Source organism: Camelus ferus, chromosome 34, assembly GCF_009834535.1.
Source record: "Camelus ferus isolate YT-003-E chromosome 34, BCGSAC_Cfer_1.0, whole genome shotgun sequence".
Taxonomy (NCBI): Eukaryota; Metazoa; Chordata; class Mammalia; order Artiodactyla; family Camelidae; genus Camelus; species Camelus ferus.
The window spans coordinates 2,649,739-2,666,459 of record NC_045729.1 but is presented as its reverse complement, the minus strand read 5'-3'; the positions used below and the strand labels follow the sequence as shown (position 1 = coordinate 2,666,459).

The 16,721-nt window shown below is 36.8% G+C and overlaps 1 protein-coding gene across 1 annotated transcript in view; it reads right to left on the bottom strand.

The window, feature by feature from the left end:
• Positions 1–11,707, bottom strand: part of ERGIC2 (ERGIC and golgi 2) — a 30,980-nt gene extending 19,273 nt beyond the window's left edge. The window contains exons 1-5 of the mRNA XM_006194067.2: positions 11,597–11,707; positions 6,581–6,723; positions 4,883–4,991; positions 2,934–2,980; positions 1,625–1,695 (exon numbers count right to left, since the gene is read on the bottom strand). Of these exons, the coding sequence (XP_006194129.1) occupies positions 1,625–1,695; positions 2,934–2,980; positions 4,883–4,991; positions 6,581–6,686 (333 nt within the window). The 5' untranslated portion in view covers positions 6,687–6,723; positions 11,597–11,707. The remainder of the gene's footprint in view (positions 1–1,624; positions 1,696–2,933; positions 2,981–4,882; positions 4,992–6,580; positions 6,724–11,596) is intronic.
• Between the last annotated feature and the right edge of the window lie 5,014 nt (positions 11,708–16,721).

Here is a 16,721-nt window from a genome sequence, read left to right as displayed (position 1 = left end):
AAATTTTTAAAAGCAGAGGTAAAAGCATTGCTCTTAACATCATTAAGGCAAAGAAATAAGCAAAAAAGGCTAAAAAGTTCAGATCATTAATACCACTAAGAACCAAAAACAACTAAAGAGGACCCACACTTAGATATATAGGATAAACGTTTGCAATTCAAAAGCAAAAGAAAAAAAGCCTGTGAGTAGACACATGTCACCTACAAAGGAAAAAAATTATGCCAGAAAGCAATAAAGGAATGTCACAAAGTTTTGAGTCCAAAACACCATAAATCAAGAATTCTATCCCCAGCCAACCTTACATGTATTAAGAACAGAACGGCACAGGCTGTCTGTCATGAACTATGACCTGCAAGTTCTGCTGATAAAAAGGTCACAAAAAGTCTTTCACAAAATGACAAACAGAAACAAAGAAAAAAAAGAATGGCAGAAAATAAAAGCAATGAAACATAAAGTTGAATAATTATTCTTAAAATAGTAATGACATGTAATGCAAATGTTAAAGTGTCTAATAACAGTCTAGATCTAAATTTCCAGATAATAATTTAGTATGCAATAACATGGTACCTGAATTTGTAAGTTACCTAACCGCATGACAACACTACTGTGATATCACTTTTCTGAGTGGGACTCCAGGAATTAAGAAGTGGAGAGGTTCAGAGTGGCAAGGACAAGTTACTTTTTCTTTAGATATTTCTATTTAAAAAGTATGCATCAAAAGACACAAATATATTTTGTTGCTGTAAACTAAATATAATTTGGTAATCAAAACTGACCTAACAAATTCCTTTATTTCTCTCTACACATTCAGTTACCTCCTCCATCACCTTTAGTCTGCACCTCGCAACTTTGTTTAAAGAGGGTTCTCAAGTGTTACACAAAACAACTCAAGAATGCATGGGTAAACAGAAGCACAATGCCAGCAGGGCGCGGGCAACTCTAAGTGGCTGGGAGTTCCATGCTTTGTTCTCTAAATCTTCTTTAGGACTAGGTTCTGATCATGTCCTATTATCACCTGCCCCTGTAATGTGATGGTGTTAATTGATAAATCAATTTTTCACACACAACTTGTGCTATGAAAACAGTAAGAGAAGGTCAGTATTTCACTAGCTCTGGGAAGTGGAGGTGTGGAAGAGAGTGGAAGAGAGAAAGAAGTAAAAGCATGTGAAATTTCCCCTCTTAGATATTGATAGTCATTCTTAATCACAAGAGAAATAGACCTCAAACATTTTGAAAAACTTCTATTTGGTAAAAGTAAAATACAAATAGGACACAGAATTCCCAAATCATTAGAAGAAGAAAATTTCATCACTATAGCAACTATATAAAAAAGGAAATTGTTAGGAAGAATTAAAACAACATATAAACCAAGTATAAGGTTATAGAGGCTTATGCAGAATGTTAACAGTGGTTATCTCAAGGCTTTGGTATTAGACAGAACTTTTTTCTCCCCCCTAAATGTTTGCAAAGAATATGAATTATTTTTGAATTAAGTAATTTTCTAAAAAAAAAAAAAAAAAAAAAAAAACTAGCTGAGACAAAATTAAAAGCAAATACCAAAACTGTCTTCAAAAGAACAATTCCTCAAAGATACTATGAAAAGGAACACATGAATCAAACTTACTGGCTCATAAACTAGACCATCTGCAGACGCAACCATTGTTTCTGCTAAATCCAATACATCAGCTCCCACATCTGCATAAAAAAACAGAAGCTTTATCTTCTATTTTCAGAGCCAAACTGTATCTGATATAAACCAACAAATTAAGATGACCAGCAAAAAACTCACAAATATGTACAATCACTTTCCTATACTGCTTATTTGTTTGAAAGTTAAAACAGTAGCATTATATAGCTTTGGTAGAGAATAATCCAAAAATTAGTACTGCTTTTTCTACTTCTTACTCAATAAAAAAGAGGACTCAGAATCTCTCGGTAAAAGCATAGACTTTACTGAAGAACTTCGCAAAAATTGACAAGAACCTAATCACAAGTACTAAATGGCTGCTGACCAAAATATTAATTACCAGAATTATTTTTAGAGATTAAAAGAAATCTTAAGGCAAAGCTACTGATGACTTAAAAAGTCAACAAGCTGGAAAAATTTATTTTGAAAAGGCTAAATGAAATTTCAATGGTATTCAAACATCTAAAATAAGGCAAAATACAATACATTCAGTATTAACACAAACTCATAGTTTAGATACAAAGTATTTTTCTCTTAAAACCACAAACCTAAGGAAAAATAAATAGAATGGGAGAAGAGATTTAAGGTTGTTTTTAGATGAAATCTCTTAAAAACTAATTTCCTTAATTGGATAAAACAATTTCATGCTTTAAAAAATTTTGCCTAATTTATTGAATTCTCGGTCTCTACTTTTCAAGCAGAAATTTAAGATACAATTTACGATGAAAAGGCATCGTCATTTCTGAAAGCAATACTGATTCAAACATGATCTATCTGGCATCTTAACATTCTTCCACTTCTACCAGTATAACCAAGTGAAGCCAGTGAAGCAAACAGGAAAGGTTAACATCACTATTGCCTTAAAAGATTGTCTCTGTATTTTAATATGCAAAAGTAAAAGGGTAGCAAATGAAACAGGGTATGTTTGTGGAATGTGAGTATAAAAATTGGTACTCCAAATTAAAAAGTAGTTAAGGATATACCTAAACTAGAACGATTTATAAAAATTTCCTCCAGTTTTCCTTTAATTATACTAATGTGAAAGTTAAATCTCTTTAAGGATAAGAAATTTAAAGAATATAAGCTGGGGAGAAAACCAACTTGCATTCTTAAATAACACTACAATAGTATTTTAAGATATCATAAAGGAAAAATAAAGTTAAAACAACCAGTGATTTTTAATTTCACTAGCAATTATTTAAGCCATAACCTACATATGCAGCCATCACGTGAAAGACGCACTTACACTGACACTTCATGGCAACAGTAACATCTATATTGATTCTCAATTTGCTAAAAGACAAAAAAGAAACATTAGTACCTACCAATTAACAAAACATGAGAAATATAAATCAATTGATCTACGACAAACCTGGACTTCATACAGAATAAAATGTTAAGCAGAACTTGGATAACATTTCATATGGCCAAAACATAGCACTTTAAAGGTAAAAATTCTCTTTTGTAACTATTCCAAAAAGCCTTTCTGATTATACAAGTTTCTACAGTATTCTTTAATTTAATGTTAAATCTATAATTAATAATGCCAAGCAACTCAAAAAAACTTAATCTCTGTCTATATAAACCTTATATACACTATTCAATTAAAGAATGTAAAACTCTCAAAATCAAGAGTTAGGAATTGAAAGTCTTTCTCCCCTATTTATCAAATATCATACATCAGGCATTATGCCTAATGTCCTATAAATACTATCATCTTTATCCTTTATCATGGACGTACAAAGCAGATAGCTTCAGTTCTGCAGATAAACCAGTGGTGTTGACGGCACTGTAAATGCCTGGCTTAAGACCACATAACCCCTGAAGTGGCATACTGGAAACTAGGTCTGTGTGACTCAAGATGAATGTAACCATATTACCAGAAAAAAAAAAAAAAAGTGATTTTTAAAAAGGCCTTTTTAAAAGGTTCAACTAATGCCTTATTTTCAAATGATTAGTTCAAGTCAAATTAATTTTCAAAAATCAGAATTAAGCACCATGAAGAACAGAATGAGTACAATCATTATCAGTCCTGGCCTGTGCTTCCTATCAAAACTTTTTTTTCACTCTAACAATTTTCATCTGGTTTCAGTAGGGAGTATAGAGTTTTAGAGCTTCATGGAGTCCTAAAGTTGTCTAGAATTCAAACTGCACTCCAAACAACCCTGGGGTTTTGGCTCAAAAGATGCTATGAGAATGAGGCCAAATAGACAGGCTTTTGGGATTCGTACACTTATGTGGTGAACAACATGGGACTTCATTAGGAAAGAATAAAAAATGTTTCGCTGGTACTTAAAAAAAAGGGGGGGGGGAGAAAGAAAAACAATGAATTCCTTAAAAACTAATGGCATCAAGAATAACACTGATGTTATAGATGAAGAAACTGAGGCCCAAAAGAAGTCAGTTGTATGACTTGCCCAAGGTTATGCAGCAACCTTTACAAATGTTGACTGATTTAATTCACATTGACCCAATGAGGAAAGTACTATAATTATTAACCTCACTTTACAGAAAAGGAAACTGAAGCGCATGCAAATGCAGACTGAGTAAGTTCCCTCAAGTCACACACCTAGTGAACGGCAGAGCCTAGCGAATGGCAGAGCCTAGCGAACGGCAGAGCCTAGTGAACGGCAGAGCTGGGATTGAAATTGAGAAGTGACTGTTTTCCACTATCTCGTGCAATCTTAGTATTATAAACCTGTTATCTACAATCAATTAAAAATCCATAAAATCCAAATAAATTAAAGTATATTTTGTCTCCTAATTAAGATACTAATATGTTCAAAGGTTTTAAAGTGATGTTGTTTACCTAAAAATTTAGATATGATTTACAAAAATCAAGTTATAAGTATGTAAATTTTAGATATTACAAAATCTAAAGAGTAAAGAGTTTGAAAATATTACACAATTTCCACCATTTCAACATCTAAAGAAAAACATGTTCTCCTAACCTTTTAAAACGTATTGAATCAGATTGAACATTTAAGCATATTCAGAAAATCTCTCTTTTAGGGTTTAACCAGTATTCAAATGATTCTAAAATGTTTCACTAATGCATAAAAATTAATGAGAATTTTTCAGGACTATTCCTTCTGAATTAAAATAAACCAAGTATAAAAGGTTAGACTTTTTTTTTAAGATATGCTATCTTTAGAATAATTCAAGTCTAAAGGCATTATTAAAAAAAATCGTTACCTAGAAAAATCCTTGTCTACTTCATATTCATACTTCATCCATGTATCTTGATATACTGAAAATTCCATTATAGTTAATAAAGCCATAGTGGTAAATGCTATTAGAGAAACTGAGAAACCAACAGAAAAGAAAGAATTAAAACAAATTTTAAAACAACAGGAAATTATTTTAAGTGAGATTAAATGCCCTAATATGAGTGCCATGTGAATTAATACTGTAAAAGGTTTTTCTCAAGACACTCATTATAATTTTTCTAAAACAGCTCAAAAATGAAGATTTAATGAGCACAAACATGAACATAATCATTTGCAATATTGAGAAAGCATTTTATTTCTTCAATATTAATGATATCTCTCACTAAATAGATTTGCTAAAATTTTACAAAGACACAAAACTTTTACCTTCTTATATACAGCAGGGTCACAGACATGATAAATGATGAAAGCTTTAGTTTCACAATGCAAATTTGCTAATCCCCTCGTAATTAAAAATGTATCCATGCCTGTAGGCCAATTAAACAAACAAATACAAGAAAAAACTAGCCTGACTTCTTAGATTGTGAGAAGTCGCAACAATCTGGGTGCCAGAAACTCAGCATCCCTAAATCTCTAGTGAAACTCTGTCTACTTTGAAATCTCCTAAATATTTCACTTCATTCATGAAAGCAAGTAAAAAATCTGACAGAAACGAAGAGACCATAAACTATGATGAAATCTACTTAGAGTGGACTGCGCAACAGAACTGGTGCTATTTTCATTAATAAACTTAATCACAGGGGATTAGAAATAGCAAGCAGTTTATTATACAGTTTATCAGATGGAATGTCAACCTTATGCGAAATATGTTACTTTATCATCTCTTCATGGGGAAAGAAGTAATAGTAAATACTGTGATAATTGCATGTCTTTCTTATATATTTCATTACTTATTTATTTTATTTAACAAATACTTCTATCTGTACCAGGTACTGCTCTAAGCATTTTATTAACTTATTTAATCGCGACTGCAACTCTGCTACATAAATACTGATATCATTCCCATTTTGTGGAAGAAGAAACTAAAGCACAGGCAGACTGAGTAACTTCCTCAAGGTCAAGTCGTTAGGAAGGGGCAGAGGTGGAATAAATATATCAGACAGTCTGATTCCAAAGTCGAAGCTCTTAGCTATTACCCCATGCTGCCTCTCTTCAGTAATGTGAAATTTTAACATTTTTATTATGATGTCTAAATTGATTTATTCTTAACCAACATGGACTGCGCCAGTTTCAACACCATTAAGTAACTTCCATTCTATTTATATATATAATAATCTTGTTAATATAATGGTACATAACTTAACAGCACCAAAGCAGTAAAATGAGGTTAATTTGTTCAGCAATGTTGGGTGTTTTTTTTTTTGTTTTTATCCTTTTTTTTTTTTTTTCTTATTGAGTTACAGTCATTTTACAATGTTGTGTGTTCAGCCATGTTTTAATAAATGCTATTAAATGCACAGACTGCACTGGATTGGATGCCAAAGAGAATATATATAAGAATAAAATTAAGGCAAAAAGTGTGATTTAAGGACAGACCAGCCACACAGTTACTGCACAGCTCACGGACGAGCGCTTCCCCGGGGCTACGTTTCCGTGTGTTGTTGATGGCTATCACGCAGAAGCTGTGCTTACTGAAGGCGTTCTGACTGGAACTGATGCTCACCTGTACCCCCGCTGGCTGAGGTCTCGACATAGCTGTCAGGAACCTTCGGAAAGGCGTCCAACTCTCTCACCAAACTTAAGGTTTTTTTCCGGTTCAGTCGCCTCATCTTCAGGAAAACCCCCCTCTTCTTTCATATAGTCATGCTGAGGAATAAAGACCAAGTAAGTGAAGCCTCTAAAAAGAGTAAAAGGTTTCTTTTACTTTTAGGTAACTCACAAATGTCCTTGGGACAACTTAACATCCTCATTCCTCTCTGAGAGAAAAAAAAAAAAAAAAAAAGCTAACACTTAACCACACCTCTCCTTTCTGCCCTCCCATCCTGACAAAAAGTCCTAATGCAAGGCAATTTACACACACAAACACATTAAGTAGCCAAAAAAAAAGTGAAAAAAATTCAATCACATTTGTAATGCTTAAATATACAAATTAAAATAAGAAACAGTTTTTCTCCTATTAAATCAACAAAGCACATAAAAATAATACATCCCCTGTATTCCCGTTAATGGATGAAAATGGAGGTAAGACAGGCGTGTTTGTACACCGCTGCAAGAATATCAATGTTCACCACCCCTCCGCTGACTTAGTCCTTAAGGGAGCCCTTCATGACTTCAGCACCTGGATGGTTCATTACACGTCTCCTCTTCCCCGTTCCATCACCAGCCTTCGGCACTCACGATCCTGTGACACTCCCCCCCTGGCATCACACACAGTGACACCACTGTCACCACGCAAGTGTAACAGACTTCTCCTCCATGACCTCCATCGTAACTTCAGACAAAGCCACACACGAACAAGGCCATGTTTTGGCTCCTCTTAATGTTCAAAACTGCTCCACCTCTAAAATCCAAAGCACTAATTTTCCCCTCTGAGCAGAACCAGTTATCCTCCAGCTCTTTCATTTCCTGACTGGGGAGAATCTGCTCTTCATTTGCCCTGAATTCCTCCTGTTATCACTTCCACTGCTCCCATTCCCACTCTGTTTGCCTCTCCATCTAGCTCGCTCAGCCGTTTTCAAAACTGCATTTAGAAAGACCCTAGATCAGTGGTTTCCAGAATCACAGAACTGCCATTCTGTTCCAGAATTTTGTAGTCTGTACCTAAATGAAAAATACAATATAGAAATTCTTTAAGTGAAATTTATTCAGTTTAAAAAGCTCTCCTTTACTCTGAGATTATTTTTTGTGTCAAATTTTTTTTTCTTTCATGAAATGGTAAGCAAGTTTTTTGTTTGTTTTATTTTTAGATGTCCTTCTTTGGTAAAATTAAAAACTGAAATTCTACATGAGTCCTTAAATCCAGCCCCTTTTCCTGATTTTTTTCTATACATATTTTTGTCCTGGTCTACAAAATCTAAACATTTAGGTGCCATCGCACCAGATTCCTTTGCCCACAGGTTGGTGCTGCTTTTCATAGCTGGACAATCTCCAGGACCATATCTTCAATTTCTCTCCTACGCTGTTATGTACAGTAAAAAATAAGACAAACTCCAGGAAGTCATCACTGACAACTGAGACTAAGACAATGCTTTGAACAACTACATAAGAAGTAAGAAAACACCTTTCCTGCTGGAACGCGGACACACATTATCAACATTCAATCTAAGTAATGCCATGCAGCCAACAGTCCATTTGCATCCATGTGAAAATAATGAGGCTATTGGATGCTTTGCCAAAATTAAAATACAGAATTCGTGACACTTTCACAGACTGCTCAGTTAAGTTTAATTACTTCTCCAAACAAAAATGGAGACACAATTTTTCTCCTATTGCCTACCTTTTTATGAGCTAACTTCTGTTTTTAATATATATTTGACAATATGAGAAATCCTTAATTGATTAATACATATGGCCATTGTTGTGGGTTGAACGGTGTATCTTCCAACAGGATACATTTAAGTCCTATCTCCTGGTATCTGTGAATGGGCCTTATGTGGAAATATTTGGGTGTTGAAAGATGTAAATAGTTAAGATGAGATCATCCTGAATTAGGGTGGCCCAAAGTCCAATGACTGGTGCTCCTATAAGAAGAATGGACACCCAGACACACAGGAGAGAGTGCCACATGAAGACAGAGATTAGAGTGATGTACCTACAAGCCAAGGAGTGCCAAGGATTGTCCCGGTGCTAAACGCGGGAAGGAAGGATTATTTCCTAGATCTGTCAGAGGGAGCACGGCCCTGCCCTCGTGTTGATTCCAGTCTGGGAGCCTCCAGAAATGTAACGCAAGGACTTTTCTTTTTCTTTTTTTTTAAGCATTCAGGTTATGGTAGTTTGTTGTGCAGCCCTATGCAACTAAAACAAGCCATTAATAAGAAATGGGAAAGGAGATGGAACAAATATTATCCAGACCATCACCAAACTTCAGAAACCAAAAGCAAAACTATGACAGAGCTGTAATTTTAAACATGATTATACTGCATTAGAATAACTTATAATAAAGTTTTTATGAAAGATTACTTAGTTTCATTCTACAAATGCTTAAAAAAAGTACTTAAATTTTTTACTTTAAAACTTTTTACGACAGTTAAATTTTTACTTTAGATTATGTTTTTAAAACTTTTTACACTAACAAATTCAAACAAATCTAATAACCTTCCAAGTGATGTAAAAAAAGGTTTACTTGGAAGGCAGATAAGATGGTACAAATGTGAGTTTTGTGATCAGAAAAACTTGGGGTACTATCGAGGCACTTATCAAGTGTGTGACAAATTTGAAAAGATCCTCAGTGTCTCAAATTTTTCTATTATAATTTTATTTTAAAAGGAGGGAGGGGGACATAATGGTTACCTCACAGTTTTCAATCAAGATAAAGATGAGTCATTTGATAAACGTCTGTTTATCTGCTCTAATTCTTAAAAGAAACTCAAAGATTTGTATGGTACTTGAGATTTACGCTGAAGTCTTTGAGGGAGGTGGGGGAGTACCTGAAATTAGTTAATAACACCAGGAATAGACTGAGGATTATACAAATTGATAGAATAAAAGCTAAGAGAAGAGACTGCAAACTGATGACAACACAACAATTTGGAAGTACCTAGTAGCAAGATGAAGCAAGGACAAATATCTTCCTCCTCAAAGAACGGCTTGACTATAGTAGCTACTCAATAAAAGCGTACAAAATCGAAGTAAAGAGGTATAAGCAAGGTGTGAGGGAAAAGGACACATGGAACATATTTACAACATAATTAATGTCCTCAAAAGCAAGGAGAATAGGTGAACAAGAGACTGAGGGCAGTAGGGCTGACCTAGGCTGCAATAAGACTGCATGGAGTAGTGGAAAGGAGGAATTTGTACCTTAGTAATTAAGAGAGAGTAACAGCTTGACAAAGCAATTGGAAGATGGAGTTCAGGGACATATTAACTTATAGAATGAAGAGTGTTTAATCAATTTTGAGACCAGAAAGAAATTACTTTTTAAAGTGTCTTCTTCAATCTATATTTTGACTAAGAAGGCAACATTTTGTGAGTAAATACAGAAGTTAGAAAGCAAAAAAAATTTAAATAACAAAAACACTTAATGAATGTAACTGTATGTCAGGCATTGTTCTAAGTACTTTGTATGTTTTAGTTCATTTGATCATCACCACCCACCTTATGAGTTAGGTATTATTATTTCCATTTCTTAGGCAAGGAAACTAAGGCACAAAGAGATTAATTTACCCATCATGACATTAAGAGGCAGAATCAGAATAAAAATTGGAAACTTGTTGAACAGGATTTGTAGCAGGCACAGACTGCATAAAATATAACTTCTATTAAAAATAAGTTTCACTATTTCTTCCAACTAAATCACTAACCCTCGAAGAAAATAAATGTATCTTTTTTCTAATTCATTTTTTATGTTCTTCCAGATTAGTACTGATTTCCTTTGAGACTTTCTAGCTTAATATAGTTTTACGATTTGTACCCTCAAGCAGTTTTAACATTCGGTGTGTACTGAAGTTTATCATCAAAAAGAAAGAAATTCCGCCCTTCATCCTCTCCCCAAGAAAACCAGGGAATTTCTTTTTGTCCGTGTTTTTCCTCTAAGAGAACTGGAAGAATTGCATCAATTTGGAGACATCAATTAATGAACTGAGTAAACAAGCATACGTCCTGAATTCTTCAATGAATAAACCTGATTCACCTCTTTCCAATGACAGTATACTCGAGTACAAAGTATCAGGCTAGACAATTACTTGAAATACTTAAGTACAACTTTAAACAAATGGATAAATCCCGACTTTAACTGTATCTTTATCTGTTTCTGAAAGCCAGTCTTGAAACATTTTAACAGATATTATGTAACTTTGCGTCAAATCCTAACTATAAAAGTTACTTGAATGTGTTTTCTCGAACAATGACCTACACAGATACCCACGGCTTTGTGGGTTTCTGCCACCAGTTGACACGTTACCTTACGAGGGCTGCTTAACCCTGGAGGGTTTCTGAAAAGTAGTGCCACTCGAACCTGTCTCTTCTATAGCATCTCGCCCTGCCCTGCCCCTTTCTCAATTTCCCAAGCGGCGTGCGGACCTCTCGAGGCGAGGCCAAGACCTCGGTCTTTCTTAGAAAGAGTGCAACTTGCTGCGAAGAATTTGGTATCTGTCTGAAAGGCGGGTTGGGAGCCAGACACCGGGAAGCCCGGGACACGACCCGGCTGGTCCGTGATCACAACGCGGGACCCCTCGTGTGCGGACAGGAGGAGCCACGGGGGCAGCGGGCGCCGGGACTAGCGATGGGCCGGGGCCCGCAGCTACCAGGGTGGCGCCTGAACTCCTTCCAGTTGCAAGGCGCGCAGACACACTGGACCGGGGAAGGGGAGCTTCCCGGCGCAGCGCTGCCCAGGGTCCTGCCAGCACCGCCCCCGGGGGAGGCAGGGACAGCGGCTCCCGGGCCGGCCCGCTCCCCGGTGCGGAGGAATTAAGACAGCAAGCCAACCCCACAACGGGCCCTCAGCCCCTAGTACCACCTTCACGCCCTGAACAGCCCTGGGACGACCGAGGGAACAGCGCCCGGCGGGGTTTCGGCATTTTACCTTGTGTTACGGTCCCAGCCGACCGCCATGTTTCACAGAAGCCCGGGTCGCCCGGGCTCCCGTTTACCCGGAAATATCGCGAGAACCAAGGCAACTACCACTGCTGAAAACGTCAGAAAGGAAGAGTGTGGAGTTCTCGCGATATTCCTTTCGCTGACAAAGCGCTTTGTGAGGCAACAGGCGTGGTCAAAAATCAAAGGGGCGTGGCTGAACCGAACCCAGGTTTAAACCTAGTTCAGTTGTGATCACGTGACCTATGAGGCGTTAACTTCTCCGGGAAGGGATGTGTTACCGACTCTCAGGGACCACAGAACGAATCTCAACCCTTCTTACGGTACTTCGTTACTAATAAGAGACGTGGGCGCAGGAATTATCATTTGCAATCTTAATCCGTATCATTCTTCCAAACTCTGCACTGAGTTTTGTGCCTTCTCTGTTTTTGCCTCCTTGTTTACTTCTGTCAAGAACATTTAAATTTTTCTTTCCAGACATTGGTAACGCTTTTAATTATTTAAAAAAAATTTTTTTTCTTGTCTTCCAGATAGTAGACTCCTTAAGAAAGCACACCTGTCTTCCTCACCCTTATATCGCCAGGACCCTACTATGCCCTCAAATATTTGTTGAGAAAGAAAATTAGTACTTCGTTCACCTTTTCCCAACACTTCATATAACAAGAGGTAACAGAGGGAACTTTGGAAAGAAAGAGCTCAAGAGCAAGCCCACGTGTCACCAGATTTTCCAGTCAAACATTGAGATTTTAACTGTATGATTTATTGACCAGAAAAGTCTTCCAAAGGCACAATAATTACTAATTCTTTAAAGATAAGGACCTTCCCCACCCCCACCCCCAGTAAGCACTATTTTAAGTGCTTTACTTGCCTTATCTGATTTAATCCTTCCAACTGTGTAAGATAACAACATTATCTATAATTAAGGAAATTGAATCAAGAGGCAGTTAAATGATTTACCCAATCAGATAGCTGGGAGGGGCAGAGAAATCCTGACCACAAGACTAAACGGCCTTCCAAAGGAGCAGGTCGTAGTTTTGTTTAGTGAATTAACATTCATGAAAGTATGAAATTTCACTAAATTTAAACTATCCTAGAATATAAAGGTAGATAAAGAGTTTCCAGTGGTGCAATTTTATTTCCATTCTTTCATGTCAGAGTTAGTCCAAAAACTTTAAACCAACTCTAAATTGATTTAAAGTTTCTACCTACCTCCTTCACATATTTAAGGAGAAGCATAGTTTAATGGTTAAGATCCTAGGCGCTGGAGCTAGGATTTCTTGGGTTAAAATTCTAGTTCAACCACTTGCTAGCATGTGACCTTGGACCCATTATTTCATCTCTTTTGTCTTCTTTTCCTCATCTATAAAATGGCATGAAAATATCTCAGAGATTGTTATGAGGACTAAGTGAGTTAATGTATATCTGAAATGCTTCTTTATCTTGGCCACAAAGGTACCATGAGCCCTTCCCCTGTTGTGGGTCTGATGTTGTATGAGCTCTTGCATGGCTGGGAGCTGGTTGTTGTTCACTTAGTTGCACCGGATCCCTGGTCTCCAGAGTGGTCCACTTTCAGGGTAGCAACTATCCCATATGAGCTGGATTTCCTAGTATACCAAAACTGACTAATTGGATCCTGCTTATTTAAATAACAGCTCACCATCTTCCAAGCTCCTAAATGAAGACTAAATTCATTTCCTCCTGAGGATTGAAACCTTGCTTAACTTTAAAGCAGGGCAAGTACCTAATCCTATGTTATTGGTGGTGTTATATCTAGAAAACAATTTGCTTCCAAAACAAAAAAAATCCATTGAATGAATTACTGCAACTGTGGGTAATGATTAGTCAAATCCATTTCACCTGTCTTCACAAATCAAAGTCATGTTAAGACTTGTATGGTTTCAAGTAGCACATAGCTGAAACAATAAGATGTTTGCCAGAGTTATTTTCCAGGAACTTGGAGTCAGTTGTGTATAGTTGGAGCTGAGCTGGTTAAGACTGGATGGGACCACCAACCCTTTAACTGGGCATGTGGAGTGCCTGCTTGGTGACCTATTGAACGTTCAGAGGCTTAGTTATGCCTGTGCAGAACCGCAATTACCTCACCTTTTTCCGATCACCTTTCTCCAGGCTCCCCCACTCCCACCCCTCAGACCACCCTGCTTCTTTATCCCATAAATACCCAGAACCCCTTGCCTTGCCTTCAGGGAGGTGGATTTGAAATTTGTCCTCCAGTCTCCCTGCTTTGCTGCCTTGACTAAACCCTGTCTTTGCTGCAAACCATGGCATCTCAGCATTTTGGCTTGCTGTGTGTCAGGTAAAACAAACCTGGTTTGGCAACACTGCCTGTAGGAGAGAAGCAGGAGGTAGGTTTTAGTTTGGGAATTAACTGTATTTTGTACAGATAATCAAAAGGTGTTTTCATGCTGTTTTTTTTTTTCTTCTCTACAGTTTGAGTAAAAGTTTTAGCAAGTGAGCAACTAACTCAAGATAAGTAAATTAATACTTTTGCTATATGAATGCCCCAGAAACACCTCAAATTTAATATACTCCAAGTGGATTTGATACCCCCAAATCTATTTCTTCTCCACTGTGTCTAGGGGAAGTAAACAGCACCACCAGCCTCAAATTCAATCAGGTTAGAGTCCCTTTGTGTCTCAGCAGCTACCAGTCCCAATGGCCAAACCATTTCTTTCATTAAGACAATTTCCAGTTTCATGCTGTACACTGGGTGTTCCTTTTCATTCTCTTAAACTACATGTGATTGTCAATGTTATATTCAAATTTTGTATTTACATTTTCAAACATTGTGCTTTCCACTCTTAAATCATTTTTTTTCATATGCCAAATTGGGACTTAAAAATCTTACATCATTTTTTTCACATGCCAACTTTAGATTTTGTACGTCACCTAATGGATACTTTTTTAAGTCTTTGCACACGGGGGCTATCTGCCATCTAATGCCCTCTCTCTCGGTAGAGTTACCACTAGTATCTGTAAAGCATTGTTTGTGCAATATTTCAATATGATGAATAAAGTATCAAAGGGACCACAGATCAGTCAACTGAACCTGTGACCTGGCCATTCTCGTAACAAATATTCACTGAGTGCCTTCTATGTGACAAGTGTTTACTAAGTATGGAATATGACCTAATGACAAGGCAGACGACCTTGCCCTCAGGGAATCTATACTACATCGGGGTAGACAGGCTCCAAATAAGTAAACCCCAAAACAAATATAAGGCTGTGTTTGGTGCCATTTGTCTTAATAGTTATTAATAAAATACACTATTAACATAATCATTATTGACATACTGGTTATCTTAATAGTTACTAACAATGTAGACATTTTCAATATGTTTCACTATAGTCTCCAATAAATTTCAACCAAAAGCATTCAGCTGAAAAACGTATTTCAAACAATATTGTTCTCTACATTCATCACAGCATTTGAATCTGATGTTTTAATTTTTGTTGCCTTATATTCTTTCATCAATAGTCTCCATCCGTCTTTGCATCATAGATGTATTGTTTCATCTATTTGATTAGCACTTTTATACACTCAATATTTTAAAATAAATTGTAGCTCTTTTTACATTTCTTAAAACTTTTCAACTCTCTCCCAATTTCATGCTAACAGGGGGGTGAAATTGTTTATATAAGTGCCTGAGACATAATAAATACCTTAATGTAGTATATTAAGTTAAAAAGTGACAGCATATTAACTCACATGCTGTAGTCAAATTTTTATTTCAATATGACATAAATATGACATAAATAGATGCTCAGAAATGTTTACAAGTCTTATCACTTGTCAAACTCAGATGCCTTCAGAGATCAGGCAGACAGCATGCCTGTCTCATCCAAAAGCTTTCAAATTCAGACTTCTTTAAAACACAGTGCTGGCCTCTCAAGACACAAGTGTGGCCTCCCAGACCAACCAGCTGATACCCCCTGTAACAGTCACTACCTAATACTCACCTATGAATGTAAACATTTGTAAATTCATAAGCCCAGGAGAAACTTAGAGCAGAATATCTAAGCTCAAGGACACGTAGTACGTGTGTCACTTCATACCTGTGTGATTTTTATGTACATGACAAACTATCACAATTTCAAGGGGAAAAAGTAGATGATATGAGAGGAAAAAAAGCGTCAACTTTCAACTGAACCCAGAAAAAGGTATTTTTCCATTTTCTGATATGATTATCTAACAAACATTGGTGTTGAGCGAAAAAAGGTCAAATAATGTCACCCCATATGTGATATGTCCTTACAGGTGATTTTTCATATCATGTAAAAAATAGATAAGCAGCTAAATATATAAATAACACATGGTCAGAGTTCAGATGCTTTGACTAAAACCTATGAATAAATATATCCCTTACTATTACTGTTCAGCAGGACCTAACAACTCTTACATATTAACTTGTTTTTCTAAGTAAAGGATAGTTGAGCCAACAATAGTGAGGTCCCCCTCCTCTCTGGGTGTTAGAAGGAAAGAAACCGGTCAGACCTAAGTGCTCCCCCCTCCCCTGTCCTCCACACTTTCTCCTGATCCAGGCTTTGAGGGAGTAAATTTGGTCAGAAGTTGATTTTCCTCTAATGGAGGGTAGTTAGGCTGAGGGAACCTCATTAAAGATCCAGGTTCTTGACACGATTGAGGCTGCTCCTTTGGCATCACATCCACCCTGTAAGTGCGATGCTGTGTAGCACATCGATGCCCTTCGGCACTGCCATAGTCACAGAGATGGGGATTGCTGGGTCCAAGTTAGGAGAAGCCATTAACATCATGTCTATTCTAAGCCAAGTCCCCCCATAGGAACCCAGTAGCGTCTTCCACTTGGAGGCAAAAGGTGGAAAAATGAGGTTGAGGATTTAGTACTATTTCTTTTTTTATCTGTTTTGTCTGAGCAAATAGGCTCAATCCAGTTAAACTATATGATTGTCAGGCAAAACTTGAGAAGACTTAATTGTTATAAAATCTAAAAGGTGCTAGCAGAGGCCATAAAGGACATCTTCCCCCTTGCTCTCGGATCATCCTTTGGGAAAATGCAGCTGTTCTGAGCACCTTCAAGAAGCCCAATGGAGAGGCCCACATGGCAAACATCTGTATT